The 14,866-nt window shown below is 41.4% G+C and overlaps 2 protein-coding genes and 2 long non-coding RNA genes across 9 annotated transcripts; 1 reads left to right on the forward strand and 3 right to left on the reverse strand.

The window, feature by feature from the left end:
- Positions 1–527: 527 nt before the first annotated feature.
- Positions 528–9,535, reverse strand: LOC134178769 (vesicle-associated membrane protein-associated protein A-like). Of its 3 annotated transcripts, XM_062645662.1 has the most exons (5): positions 9,352–9,535; positions 9,145–9,297; positions 8,979–9,082; positions 3,166–3,257; positions 528–786 (listed from the first exon to the last, which is right to left on the reverse strand). In XM_062645662.1, the coding sequence occupies exons 1-5, from the start codon at positions 9,404–9,406 to the stop codon at positions 759–761; spliced, it is 432 nt and encodes a 143-aa protein (XP_062501646.1). In that variant the 5' UTR covers positions 9,407–9,535; the 3' UTR covers positions 528–758. The 3 variants fall into 3 exon arrangements, with proteins under 3 accessions (XP_062501646.1, XP_062501647.1, XP_062501645.1); XM_062645663.1 differs by lacking the exon at positions 3,166–3,257 and having other exon boundaries at positions 762–786; XM_062645661.1 differs by lacking the exon at positions 528–786 and having other exon boundaries at positions 3,066–3,257.
- On the forward strand, positions 9,492–11,029 carry LOC134178771 (uncharacterized). 2 transcript variants are annotated; one of them, XR_009969701.1, is made up of 4 exons: positions 9,492–9,622; positions 9,766–10,211; positions 10,297–10,581; positions 10,646–11,029. It is a non-coding gene; the product is annotated as an uncharacterized LOC134178771 (long non-coding RNA). The 2 variants fall into 2 exon arrangements; XR_009969700.1 differs by having other exon boundaries at positions 9,766–10,170; positions 10,233–10,581.
- Positions 11,030–11,155: 126 nt separating this feature from the next.
- On the reverse strand, positions 11,156–12,462 carry LOC134178770 (uncharacterized). Of its 3 annotated transcripts, XR_009969698.1 has the most exons (4): positions 12,068–12,461; positions 11,657–12,005; positions 11,513–11,593; positions 11,156–11,297 (listed from the first exon to the last, which is right to left on the reverse strand). It is a non-coding gene; the product is annotated as an uncharacterized LOC134178770 (long non-coding RNA). The 3 variants fall into 3 exon arrangements; XR_009969697.1 differs by having other exon boundaries at positions 11,513–12,005; positions 12,068–12,462; XR_009969699.1 differs by having other exon boundaries at positions 11,513–11,941; positions 12,027–12,461.
- A 383-nt stretch (positions 12,463–12,845) lies between these two features.
- On the reverse strand, positions 12,846–14,769 carry LOC134178692 (uncharacterized). The gene is made up of 2 exons (XM_062645576.1): positions 14,655–14,769; positions 12,846–13,948 (listed from the first exon to the last, which is right to left on the reverse strand). The coding sequence occupies exons 1-2, from the start codon at positions 14,659–14,661 to the stop codon at positions 13,497–13,499; spliced, it is 459 nt and encodes a 152-aa protein (XP_062501560.1). The 5' UTR covers positions 14,662–14,769; the 3' UTR covers positions 12,846–13,496.
- Between the last annotated feature and the right edge of the window lie 97 nt (positions 14,770–14,866).

Consider the following 14,866-nt stretch of genomic DNA (forward strand, 5'->3'; position numbering starts at 1 on the left):
CCAATTAAACAAACTTACAAACTGAAAGATCTTCATATAGTTGAAATTAACAACACCAGAATTTCTATAATGTATCCATAATCACATATCTATTCATACAATACAGCCCCACTGAAATTCAAGCCCCTAGCATCAATTCACATAACTTTGTTGCCTTGTCTGTGAGTCTGGTATGAAAGAGATAGACAAACAGAAGACCACATTGTTTTGAAAAGTCTCTATGTCACACATTCAGCTATTGAAATAAAACCATGAAAAAATTTAATGTTGGCTAAATGCACAAACACCTTACAACTTACAAAGATAACAAGAAGACAGGGCAGAACAAAGGCAGCGTAGATTTCTATATAATGGAGTTGCTTAAAGTAGGCATGAAGCAGCTGACAAGGCATACTACTGACCATTTCTTCCGACTCGTTTACACTGTTAAACACTGAGTAGTGTAGTTAGTAATGATTGACTGAATATTATGTTATCTTGTGTGTGTGTGTGTGTGTGTGTGTGTGTGTGTGTGTGTGTGTGTGTGTGTGTGTGTGTGTGTGTGTGTGTCGTAAATTAATTATTTGCACCAGTGCTACTGTGTGCGACGCAGATAATAATGAAACTTGTCTGTCTTTCTTTCTCATGTTTCTCTTGCTTTGTCCATAAGACTATGACTCGTTTCAGTCGTTGGGAGTTTCTGTGGTCTGGCGAATGGTCCATTGACAATGACGTTCAGTGCTTTCCTGGTGGTCATTGATATCCACTAGGAATGCTGGTCAGCAGAGTTCGCAATCACCGTAATGCCTGCAATATATATGAGGAGTTGAGAGCTAAAGTGGCGTAAGCGACACATTAGGCAGAATTGAGTTATGCTACGGAGATGATACAGAGCAATGATATCTACCTAGTGCTAGATTGGCATAAGTAACAGAAGCGTAGGCGTGTCAGAAATCAGCCACTCCGCTATAGCACTATGGAAGCAAGAGGTATTGCTGGGGCTGTAGCGGCGTATCTCCTAGCGCGCGTTACTTTAAGCAAATTGAGTGTACACTCTAATGGCAGAAAAGAGTAAGGAATGAACGACTAGGACTAACTTTCACTGCACTAGTATATATTCATTTCAAGTTGATTAGCTAGAAAGAAGTCTCTTTGATTTTATGTACATCACAAACTTTATATTCAATTTTCTTGAAACTAAGTGCCTGGTGCTTATGCCACTTTAGCTCTCAACCCCTCATATCAAATTGGCTAATCATTCATCGCCTTGTGGAATACACAGAAACGTACCCTGCTGGAATCACCTGCCTTGGTGTGCGCCCAGATGGAGTAAAGACCCCACTTGCCCATCATGGAAGGGCATAACAACACACATAAAAGTCACTGCCGTGGCTTAGTGGTTAGCGACAATGGCTACCACTCCATGGTTTGGGGGTTCACACCTCAGTGATGACAGTAAATTATGAGACTTGTTTGTCTTTCTTTCTCATGTTTCTCTACCTTTGTCCTTGAGACTATGACTCATTTCAGTCGTTAGGAGTTTCTGTGGTCTGGTGAATGGTCTGTTGACCATGACATTCACCACTTTCCTGGTGGTCATTGATATCCAATAGGCATGCTGACCCAAGTTCGCAGTCATTGTAATGCCTGCAATCTATATCAAATTGGCTAGTCATTGATCGCCGTGTGGACTACACAGAAGCATGTACCCTGCTGGGCTCACCTGCCGGGTTGGTGGGCGCCCAGCTGGGGGTAAAGACCCCACTTGACCATCATGAAGAGGCATAACGACACATAATAAGCATAACTTTCCTTTTGATATGGTGCTTGCCCAAGTAACTTCTCAATCCTTGCTACACCAGTGATGCAACAGGGCTGTACATAGTGACTAATTTAAACACAAAGCCTGCTAACTATCGCATCAAACCTGTAAAGGTTCTCTTTCGAATGTGTTCAATGTCACCATTAACAATAAGAATGACAGTAGTTGCCACCTAAGTAGCAGCCTGTGTTTCATTAATCTGTTCTTCTCAGTATCATTCAGCAATTCTTTAATCACTTCCTGACCAAAGATGAGCAAATGATGCCCAGCTTTTGATTTCATGCACATTATTATTGTTCCAGGGCACGACCAGCATCTGAAAAGCCTGTTTACACGAGACCCACTAAATTGTGTCCGGGATCGACCTGGGTCCATAGTCCCGGGCCTGGCCCTGTTTTGCATTCACACGTCCATAGCCACATTCGGCATCTCAGCTAGATGCGCAGGGTCTGCAGTGCGAGTCAATCACGTGGCCTGTAAGCAACGGCAGGATGCAGAAGCGTACTATGGACTGACGATCAGGTGACAGCACTCACTGAAGATGAGAGCGTGCGAAAAACATGTAAGATGAGTTCACAATCTTTTGCCATGATTAACTGCATGCACGCTAGTCAATGATGGACGGAGCTATATCATAACAGGGGCCCGACCCGGCATTCGAAAGTGAGCCATGCTCATGGGCCCGGGGCCCAACTCGGCTCAAATAATTGCTGTGTAAACACACGGACGGTCTCGGGTTTGGCCCGGGTCCCATAATGTTGTGTGTAAACTAGGTTAAAGTATACACTCAGTAATCCCAGGTTAAGCCCAGACCACAAGTGTCACGTAAAGGATTTAGTTGCATTTGTGATTACACATTTTGGTACGTGATCGGCTCTAGTCCCCACACTTGCCAGTTCAAGTAACCAGGACTGGCTTTGGTAGATGTGGCTGCCAATGGGCACACCATTCATGATGACCACTTTGGTAACATCTCAGTACGTACAAATCTTGAAACCTAACTGAACTGTGTAGGCTTAGTTAGTAATCAAAGCACTTAGACTTTGCAGTGGGAGCAAAATACCAAAATAGCTGCTTCCAGCAAAGATGGTAACTCAACAGGTGAGATAAGGGCCTTCTATTAATGTATGATCAAGCCTTGGCTGCAGGCAGTAAGTCTGCTTAAAGCCTCTGTAAAGAAATCAGTGTGTTTGTTCTACGAATCATGATGACACTGGGCTGTCTCAAAACTGTTTGAGCCCAAACCAAAATGAAAGTTCCAAACATCATGGCCAGACAACTAACACGCAAAATTTGTTCCCAATGGCCCAAACTCGCAAGCTATTCTAATGATCGTTGCAAAAATGTGGACGTTCATAAAAAACCTGGAAACTGTACAGTTGTAGCAAGCATCAATGGTAGTGTAGGAACATGAGCCCTCAAAGTCAGAACATTTGCAAAGACAGCAATCAGCAACCTACGAAACAGCAAAATGAAAGGTCAAAAACCAAAAACCTATGAGTTTGCTGGGTCAATCTTAGCAACTAAATGATATTTCAGTATTAGTCAGCCGACCAGTAATTCAAACCTCCCAAATAGCCTTGTGCAATGTAGCCTAAAACTGTTTGCCTACCACCAAAATCATGCATATCAATGACAGAAAGGTGATGTGTATTTAATGCTAGATTATCAGCTTAATGCTACAGCATCATGAAACATAAACATTCTGTAGGTTAACTTAGTCACATGAGAAAGAAAGTGAGGAAGAAGAGAATAAAATTATTCTCAATCACTAATATTAAAATCCTGTCAAATACAATTATTGACAGCTAACAGCAGTGTGTGTGTGTGTGTGTGTGTGTGTGTGTGTGTGTGTGTGTGTGTGTGTGTGTGTGTGTGTGTGTGTGTGCAAGCGCAAGTGTGATTTAATTGATCACCAAACTTAGATTGTACATCATTATCATGCCAAGATAATCGGAACAGTGAGAATACCTATGCAACCCATTTAGTCGGAAACAAGAGCATGCGGAAAGATCAATGCTTATCCTCAGTGTAAATCTACATCTGCTCCTTTCAGTTTTTGAATTAGTTTATGCCAAATCCAACATGCGTGTTTCATCTACATACAAGGCCAAGTCAACTAAACAAATTATCATCCAGATATTTTTTAATTACAAATAAATTTTATTTTTTAAATTTAGCATGTATTTATTATGTATACGTATGTAAGTATCAATTGTAAATACCTGGGTGGAGGTAACAGAGTATGAAACAGCATGTACCAGCTTTTCAAGATGTACATATAGTTTTATTACACATTGACCCATCATTTCGTGTACTTTATTCCATCTCTGCTTTCGTGAACGTGGCTGCTGGTTGCTACAGAACTGTCTGGCTTTGTGATGCAGACCATGTATTGCCCAAGCAAACTTACGACCTCCCCAACCGAGGTCTGTGGACTTACTTTTACCAGCTCCTTCTTAGTATTGGCAACTCAAGTCTCTATGCAGGACGTCCACAAATTATTCAGTAGGAGACTCCCAGAATCAAGCACACCACTACTAGTCCGTAAAAATATCCACAACAGTGGCCTACTCTGAAATGATGTACCCATACCATGGCTTGCACACCTAACAGCGACACCAAATCTGAAGTATGACGAAAGGCATGACTTGTTTGGGGTTCTCACCGTAGCGAATGTTACCATGCTACTCATCTAGCTACTGCAGAATTCTGCTTTATACATGCGCATAAAATAAAAAATTCACTGGACGGCCTCCAAACTTGGGACACACGAGAATGATAATCAATCTATTTAGTTGACCTGGCCTAATGTGCCGATCTTGACTAGGGGTCAAAAACATTCTCAACATTTTTAGACCCCAGAAACACCTTGTGAGTTTCTTTGCTAATGCAACAGAGATGTATTAAATAAGTCCTGTGGCAGAAACACGACCAAAGTAAAACTGTCCTATAGGAACCTCCAACGAGACACAAATACTCGCAGATAAACAAAACTTCACAAGACAAGACCAGACATTCTCTGCCTCTCCACTCATCAATTTCTAATCTAGGAAACACAAACTCAACATGGTGTTCATACACAACAACTGCATGTAACATGATCACACTCTCACTCATGTTTCAGTTACCAAACCTAATTGCTCACTGCAGAACAATGTACTTACTGCGCCAATTCATACTCTAACCTATCCAGTCAGAGAATGAACTAACTCAGCTCCTTCTTATTATAACACCATACCAATCGTGCACTTTCACTTATACTGTATTGACTGTTTACTGTTGAAAAGTATTCAAGCAGCTTATTTAGCAACAGTGTCCTAGATGTTGCCATAGCAAGTAAACTGGATGTCATAGTCAAACTGTAGATGCAATCAGTGATGTACGTTTTAGAATATTGTTACCATTTCCACAAATCTGTTGTTTTCCGTGTAATGCGCTAATGATGAAAAAGTATATTGTTATTTTGTGGCATTGCAGACATGCAACATAAATAAACACTGACCCCACAGTATGCAATATGGGTAGGAGCCAGAACATGTAGAATACAGTGTCTTCATGTGAGATGAATCGGTCTTCTTTATCATTGCCCTTCCTGTGGAGCTGTACAAATGTTGTCAATTTTATATAAACTGTAAACTGCCACATCGTGCAAAGTATGTGAGACCTTAAGCAAATAAGTCTTCAAGCTGATCAGTGTATTGAACACTTTCAGAACAGTATTTCTTATTTCTATTGTTGGCCAACTGGAACTAGACTCTACCATTGAAATATACAGCTGCACATCATCACTGTACACGGGCAGCTACAAGGAACTGTATTTAGTCAATTAACACAGCAGCAATTCAAAATGAGGCTCGTAACTTTTATGTTTTGCTACTTGTGTTACCAGTCATTGCCATCAAATGCCTAGTTCACTATTGCTCTCACCAATCAGAAGACCATACTTTATTCCAAGAAGTCATTTCTGTTTTAACCGCAGTCAATGTCCCCACTAATGATAGGAACAAACAGCAATTGCCACTGACTTTTGCAAAATTTCCCCATTCTCTTTCTACAAGCAGCCTGTAGCTGCCGCCTGCATTTTCTTCTTCTTTGGCATTACCAAAGCTATACTTACTTTTTATATATATACTTACTTTTTGTTACACTCATCCTAGTTCAATAGTATGGTGCAGCAATGTAACCACACGCAGGCATAGAAGACGTTTCATTCTCTAGATTAATATCTAGGTTCAAAGGTTTGGACATCCTAGAGTTTATAAACTGACCAACTGAACAACAGTTTGTTACACTAAGGCCACGGTCTCTTTGTGCAGACGTCATGCACACGTCCCATATTTCCGTTATCTCATACTTGAAGTTCTTACCATAAGTAACACTAGACAAGTAGATTGTGAGGCAGAGAGACGCCAGACTTCATTGACACCTTGTCAGCGCCTTGCAGCAACTGATGTAATTGAGCATGAGCTCAAGAACAGTGTGAAGCCGTAGTTCTTAATGACAATTTTTGTGCCCTGCAAAAAGCAACGAGAGACAGTTTCCGTCTGTGCCCACAGCTAGATTTGCAGGAGCTTTGTCCAGTATCAGATCCCTAGCCATCAAATCTAGTTGGCACCGAGACAAGAAACTAGTAGCTGGCTTCCGGGAATATTGGTATTCGCCGGTCTCGGCTAGAATTGCTCTGGCTTCTGTTGCACATTTCAAGTTTTGTAAGTGCTGAATGCACGCCATTGTACAGGAAGCCAGTCAAAATCGAGCCTATTGTTCGATTTCTTTAATTAATTAATTACCTAAGTGTTTCCCAGGTGCAGGTAAGTGTCATTCCTTCAGCGCATTAAGATTGCAGAACACAAGGTCGGACAGTTTATGTTCATGTAGACAGAAAAGTTGAGGTTTTTGTGTACCCAGATTACACCGTACTAGTTTTCAAGCTCCTACTAAACTCAGAAATTTGGAAAGTCTATCTTCGTCATGGTTTACCATTCCCACGGCATGGCAACTTCCTAAGCTTGACTAGTCGCCATTCCTGTGACAGAGATCGCCATTTGACAACTTGGCGACCGGTTTTTCGAATCCTGAACATGTCTGCTGTTAATTAAGCTATTTATCACATGTTTGTTCGGGGTAAAATTAGAAAGTACTTCAAAATTCAGAATTCTGTCATAACAAAAACACCAAATAAGATGGGTCTTTCCCTATTGCTTAGAATAGAAATTTTGCAGGACAAACTTCAGCTTAAATTGTGTTTAGATAAAGTATATCCCCAGGCTAATGAAGACAGACTCCCTCTTAGTCATATTCCCTTAGAGTTTATGGTATCCCTCCTGGCATGCCTCGGAAATTTAGCATCACATGCCAAATAGTCACAGCCTAATAAGCAATGTTCCAGAAGGAAAAAGCTTCCTGAACTGACCTTCCGATTGTTTCATGCCAGTTACAATCAGTATTACTCTTCACCAATGTATTGCAAATAGCTGGAAAAGTATACTATGATCTGAGCTGTAGCAAGTCAAATTGGGGAAGTAGTGATGTCTGCCAGATGTGGTTAAGCAGTAAGTTGATCTTTGCATCACCATATTTTCATTTACTCAACTGCTGTTTGGTGCTTAAAATGACATTAATGTAAGGTTGTTCATAGTGGCACACATGGATGCCACTGCAGGTATGTACAAATGCTTGACACATGCGATAATACCTTGCAGTGTCAGAAATGTGAATAATAGAGTCAAGTAGATGATCCTCAACCTGAGCTACTACAACAAAGTGACAAACGGTGCTGTGTCAACTTTTAGCAAGAACATTGTATTTACCATATAGAGATAGAGTCACTGGCTGTACCGAAGTTAACTATGTGAACAACGTCACACAGTTAATTAACAATAGATTAATACTAATATTTGTAAAGATGTCATCTTGGTCTGTACTGCTTAATTTTGTTTAATTAAAGATTGTCCATTGTTGAAAAACTTGAATTCCATGCCAAAACATAAAAATGAACATTGTGTGGTGTAAATAATATACATAACATTATCAAGAAAAACACTAGTAATGACTCATAGCAGTTGCCCTATGAGTCAAAGATTTATAAACCTAAAAGCCACTTTTATCCTTGTTTAATTTCTATGTCAAAAAGTCTGTTTTTAGTGGAGTGCAGAGTCCAAAGATAACTTAGTTAGAGGTGCCCGCTCACGATTCACCGGCACGAGCAGACACACCCACACAAACTTGAAATCGTGCCTTCATGCACATAATTATCCATTTACCAGTTTGAGATAACATGCTGTTGAACGACAAAGCGATTTCTCAATCTTATCCTTGTTGCACTTGACCCAAAAATGGGTGGAGCACAGAGCACGCGATGGCATTTAGACAGACATCTACCATCTATGAAGTTGTAGACTAGCTTAGCAGTGTACCAACACATACATCTGATTTGCAGTTGTTGAATTTCCATAGAAGAAACGCTGCTACCGGCGCATCGTCAGTCGCTACGGGTATAGACTATCCCTCAAGTATAGCCAGCTCTTGTAGCTACCATGTAAAAATACATGCACAATCTGCATTGCCGGTGCAGCGGCGGTGGCATCTGGCACCTCTCCATGGCTTATTTCACGCTTCGAGTTTCAGATGCCATCACGTGATGCTCTGTGCTCCACCCATTTCCGGGTCACGTGCAACTAGAAAACGACCGAGAAAGCACTTTGTCGTTCAACAGCAAGCTATCTCAAGATGGTAAATAGTAAATGTGTGGATAAAGAATGTAACACACTTGTCGTTAGCTTTCCTGAAATGTCAAGTACGAGGAGCGAAATTGCCGTGGCAGACAAGAACGCGATTCGCCTTTTTCTTTATACTAGGAATAAAGACTGTATGTCATAAAACGTGGTGCACCCTAAGATATTCCCTTGTTCTGCTTATGACACAACTTGAAATCGTGGCATGCTTTCAAGTTTGCATGGATGTGCCTGTGTGGTAAATCGTGAGCAGGCACCTTTAATATAAAGTTATCAAGAAAGTAGCAATTAAGACTCAAATCAGCTGGTTTATGAGTTACCAAAGTTTACCCGTTACTGCTGCATCCTATGCAAATAGTAACATTAATTAATTAATTAATTAAGGCTTATCTATTCGAAAAACAACAAAACATTGTTCGCAAACAGTGTCGTTCACTTACAACGCTCTCCGAATCAACGTAGTTCTGAGGTTTGTACATAGTCTGCACCATAAACTTGTGTTTACTGACTTTGGCTGACGAGTAGTCGAACGGTTGTAACATGACTAAAGTACAAAAATAATTAAGATGATTGAGAGAGAAAGAGAGAGAGAGAGAGGAGACTTACTCTGTACACCTGCCGAGGAATGTGGTTCGACTACGCCCGAATTGGGTCTCACACAATACTGTTTGGGTGCCGTCGTCTTTACCTTAAAGCAGACCGGAGCATCCTTGATGTTTTCGAGGGTTAAAACTACCGTCTTTGTCTCAGTAAACGGTCCTACAGATACAAACGCCTACAATTTGTAATCATAAGGTCCCCCAAAAACCCAACCTTGAAACTTAAGTTCCGTTGGAGGATTTATTCGAACGAGCTGATCTCTACTCATTTTACAACCAGCAAGAGCCGGCAGTAGGAAAAGGAAACACAGTGAATCTTTGGGCACTAACACGCATGCGTAGCACCCTCTCAGTGTGAGCCTCCTCTTGTACTAACATTTTGTGCGACAGCGGTGACTGATGACGAAAGTATAATATTCTAAAGAGAATGGGTGCGAAAAGCTAGATTTCACAAGGTGAATAGACACAAGGTGAATAGACACAAGGTGAATAGACACAAAGTGCATCTAGCGGGTACATGTAAGTAACTAGATGTTGGGTGATGGATCTACATATGCATGTGCACCGTTGAATACTAGTATGCGACCGCCAAAGGAGACAGTCTGTACATATGTCTTGTTTCTGTCAGGGAATGTAGTATGGACATCCGGGAATGTAGTATGGACATCCGGGAACTTGTATTGGGCTGTCTTTTTTAACAGCAGTCATTCTCGAAATAGATCGACTTGAGATAATTAACAGCAAGACCGGCTGAGCGCGTGCTAAGAACGCAGTTACTTGCAGTGGCGTAGGAAGATGTTCACAAGCGGAGGAGGGAATGTAGAGTCCCGGATCTGATCTCGGACATTTCCTAATCTCGGTCACTCGTTCTCTGCCAAATAGCTGCAGCCAGACCTAGCTGCTACGCTAGCGTCATAGTCCTACTGGATAGCAACTAGGTAGAGCGGGCCACGTCAGCATCCGTCGTAACGTTGCTGCTGTAGAACTTGAAAACTGATCGCACCTATTCTCGGTCACAGAGTATCATACCTCGGTCAGTGCTTGCCATCTCGTTTCTACAACTCCGTTTGAGACGTAAGTCATCTCTGTCGATAGGCTCCTTAAATGACTTCCTTTCGCCAAATTTTTGGTTTTGTCTTGTCAACATCTACTCGCGCAGACAACGAGGAAGACGGATGACTCACGGGACATAATCTCGGTCACCTGATCTCGAGTGATTTTCTCTCTTCAAACGTAGATCTGAGGCGTTCTTTTGGCTCATGTTATAGTCATCACCGCTGGCTACCATACCTACGGGGTGACGTTAGTGCTCATCGTACTGTTGCTACGGCAGAACGTGAAATGTGAGAGACAAATACTCGGACATCCGGGATCATATCTCGGTCAGTCGCTTTCGTCGCGTTTCTACAAGACGAATTGAGACGTTAGCCATGTCTGTTGAAAGGTTCGCTTTGGATGTTTATGCCACTGAATAGCCGGTTTTGTCTCTTCAGTTTTTACTGTTGCAGGGCAGTGAGAAAGGTGATGGCGTACGGGACATAATCTCGGTCACGCGAGTTTGAGAAAGATGGGTTCCTGAGTAGGTTGTATTGTGTGATTTTTAGTCTACTGTTGTTCTAGAGCTATATTGTCACGAATGTGTGTATTTAACTTACTATTTTCAGGACTTCAAACATGCAACGTGCTGACTCTGAATTTTCACGTTTTTGTTAGCAGTTAGCCAGAGAGTATTCCTACCTGTTTCTACATTCTTGACTGGCAGATATAATGATTCTTTATCTTGGATGGGATGATTGATGATTTTATCAAGTAGAATTGCACACAAACTGCTTTTTACTTTTATCCCTAGGAGAGTTATGCTGAGAACTTATGAAAATGGTGACATTGTTGCCAAAGAGAAAACAGTCTTTCTCATGACACAGTTCTGAGTCTGAGACAGTTATGATAATTAGTCCAGTAAAGATATCCAACGAACCTTCTGTGTATAGAATTAGCTAAGCAGTGCATGTTGTTGATAATAACTGAAGTAGCTAAAATCTTGTACAATCAACAAGATCATAGTACGTACACAGTTTACAAGTATGCAGAGTCCTGGCATGCTTTTGTGACCATTCAACTTGTGCCAGAATGGATTCAATGTTTATCTCCATGATGATCAATCTATCACTCACAAAATTTGCTAATTAGCACTAAACCACATGTACTAAATAAAGGTTATATTAATTATTACTCAAAAACATAGTTTAGACAGGACAACTAACAGTCTAGTTACTAGAATCTGCTATAGTTCTACAAATTCACTACAAAACACTTTCAGTCAGCCTTAGTCGACTGTGACCGTATGTACAATGCCCAATGAAGGTAAGACCACTTACCTGAAAGCTGTAGAACCCAAGAAGTGCGCTCATACCGTGACCGAGATTATGTCCCGTAGGTCGATCACCTTTCCCACCGCCCTGCAACAGAAAAACTGAAGAGACAAAACTGGCTATTCAGTGGCATAAACATCCAAAGCGAACCTTTCAACAGACATGACTAACATCTCAATTCGTCTTGTAGAAACGCGACGAAAGCGACTGACCGAGATATGATCCCGGATGTCCGAGTATTTGTCTCTCACATTTCACGTTCTGCCGTAACAACAGCACGATGAGCACTAACGTCACCCCGTAGGTATAGTAGCCAGCGGTGATGACTATAACATGAGCCAAAAGAACGCCTCAGATCTGCGTCTGAAGAGAGAAAATCACTCGAGATCAGGTGACCGAGATTATGTCCCGTGAGTCATCCGTCTTCTTCGTTGTCTGCGCGAGTAGATGTTGACAAGACAAAACCAACAATTTGGCGAAAGGAAGTCATATAAGGAGCCTATCGACAGAGATGACTTACGTCTCAAACGGAGTTGTAGAAACGAGATGGCAAGCACTGACCGAGATATGATACTCTGTGACCGAGATATGATACTCTGTGACCGAGAATAGGTGCGATCAGTTTCAAGTTCTACAGCAGCAACGTTACGACGGATGCTGACGTGGCCCGCTCTACCTAGTTGCTATCCAGTAGGACTATGACGCTAGCGTAGCAGCTAGGTCTGGCTGCAGCTATTTGGCAGAGAACGAGTGACCGAGACTAGGAAATGACCGAGACTAGGAAATGACCGAGACTAGGAAATGACCGAGATAAGATCCGGGACTCTAGCATGGAAAGTAACGGAAATGAAAAAGGGGGAGGGGCTGGCTTATTACAACCACATTAGTGGTGTTATTGGTTGCACGTGACTTTGGCACGTGAGGTATTATACAAGAATTCAAGACAATTGAAATGTACAGTCTAAGTATCCGTTGTAACGACAGTGGTATGATGTATGTGTTGACATCTAGATAAATTGATATCAGCTACAGTGTTAGATACAGCACAAGGATTGATCATACTGTAGTACAGAACGTGTGAATAGTTGACAGTAGGTGGCATACTAGGAGTTACCAGTCAGCTTCTGAAGGTGTTTCTTGGTCGTCAAGTACCTAGCTACAATACAAAAGGATGGGGCGACGGAACTTCGTGAGGCTTTTCGTCGCCGTTTGGTCACATGCACGAATCGTTCTTAGACTGATCTGTAGTCAGACACGGAAACGATTGTTATGAAACGTGGTCGTGAAATTTGAGGTTGTTCCTGTGTACACACATTATATATACACACACACACACCAGGTATTTAAATATTTATTTAGACCGAGATAGCCCTATAGGACCACGCCCCTTTCTGTTGTGCGACCCACCTCGCTACACACGCTCGTCAATTAACTGTTTTGCCTCTGTGTTGGTGAGAACCCTACCAACGATCACGTGCGAAGCGACGAGAAATTGAATGAAACGACGACATCACGCGTCAGTATAAGAAAAGCTATTGGGAGAAACATTGAAAGCCAGTAAATCTTGACCTTGTCATACCCCAGAAAGAGTTGATGATATCTTTGCACCTTTGGCTTGGAGTTCCAATTCTTGTTTCCGAAACGAGTCAGTGCTCTTGCAACCAGAGTTTGGATCGTTTTGGGGATCACCTGCTGTGGTGAACGGAAATGGAGAACACGTGGTCATGATGCTCTGTGTGATGTCTTCCTTCACGCTCTTTGAGTCGAATGCCAACTGTCCAAGAGAACAACACTGCTCAGTCGACAAACAACATGCGTCCAGGTGCTGTCTTCCATCCTGATTTCGAACAAGGATTACACACGTATTTTGATATCTAGATATCTAAAAGTCTGTTCAACCACAGTGCTGCACACTATGCGTTATATCTAAATAGTTTATATTTTTTTTTTTTTTTTATTTTTTTTTTTTTATAAATATATTTATTTTATTTTACTCTCCATGACAGACCAAATGTAGCCTGTCCAAAACCATCCTGGCATTATACTGCCAAAGTCGTACTGCTAGTTGTTCATGTATGTTACATACTATTCTGCTAACAGGTAATTTGTTCAAAACTGAAGTTTTCCTTGCAATCACTTTTATGATCTCCAAGCTGTATGTGGACCATGTTCCATATGTCTCAACAATCATAGGGTAAAAACTGGCTCCTGCGCTTGTGACGTCTGAATCGTAGCGAAGGTCTTTCTGAACTTCGCCAGCTTCGGCGGCAGCTCCTGCTTTGGTAGAGCAACTGTTGATGAAATGATTGGTAAAAGAATTTCTAACTGAGATGTCAAAAAAAGCAGCTTTTCCTTGTAAGAAATCCGGGTGGAAGACGTCTCCAGGCCTGTCGTTACTTTCGCTGGAGAAACACTGTTCTCTACGAGACCCAGCATTATCCACTAGCAGATATCGATACAGAATATCACATAGAGCATTGTGGCGCTTCAAGTTTATATATATATATATATATATATATATATATATATATATATATTATATATATATATATATATATTATATATATACAAATTTCTTTATAACCGCCCTATGGACGGAAATTGAACAACATACTACATCAGAAAGCATCCCCAAAAGCAGTTTGTGACCACCATATTTTGAAGTTCTACTTATGTCTAAGATGAGATAAAAAAAATGTAAACAGTAACAGAAATTTGGAATGTAGATAGATAGTCAAAAGATAGAGAAACAGCAACATGACCAGAAGGATCACCGGCAGGTGTCAACAAAGCTGACAAGCACCGCCGCTAAGATTTCAGAGACAGGCTGACTGGTTGAGCAGAAACTGACATAACTGAAGGAAGTTGATAGTAGCAAGAAAGAAAGAAAGAAAGTATGACAAGAAGAATCGCCACCAGTTGACACCAATGTTGACAAAAGGCACCGCCACTGAAAAGAGATATTGCAGATATCATTGACGATCTCGGAGACAAGCTGACTGGAAGGGTAGAAACAGACAATTGAAGAAGGTTGGTAGTAGAAAGAAAGAAAGAAAACATGATGAGAAGAATCACCAAACGTTGACACCAACATTTATGTATGTATGTATGTTGACACCAACTATTACAAAAGAAAGACGCACGCTACCTTTCATTGATTTTAGTTTGGGCGGTGATAATCGCTGCACAGAAACTTGGAAATGTTTAACATACCATAATTTCTAAATAAATTCAAATTTTTAAACGAGTACTGTACTCTCACTTGTATAGCCTCATACCAGACCCTCTCCTCGTGCTGTCGTGCCTCCCATGAGGTGACATCTCCGGCATTGTCGTGTCAGAGGGGCACAACAGCATGAG

This window comes from Corticium candelabrum, chromosome 4 (genome assembly GCF_963422355.1).
Source record: "Corticium candelabrum chromosome 4, ooCorCand1.1, whole genome shotgun sequence".
In the NCBI taxonomy this organism is placed as follows: Eukaryota; Metazoa; Porifera; class Homoscleromorpha; order Homosclerophorida; family Plakinidae; genus Corticium; species Corticium candelabrum.

Bases quoted from the DNA above. Each gene is read 5' to 3' on its own strand.
- LOC134178769 (XM_062645661.1), bottom strand. From the start codon at position 9,406: ATGAGTAGAGATCAGCTCGTTCGAATAAATCCTCCAACGGAACTTAAG. The intron at 9,298-9,351 runs GTTGGGTTTTTG...TTGTATCTGTAG, and splicing joins AACGGAACTTAAGTTTCAAG to GACCGTTTACTGAGACAAAG. The intron at 9,083-9,144 runs GTAAGTCTCCTC...TTTGTACTTTAG, and splicing joins TTCCTCGGCAGGTGTACAGA to TCATGTTACAACCGTTCGAC.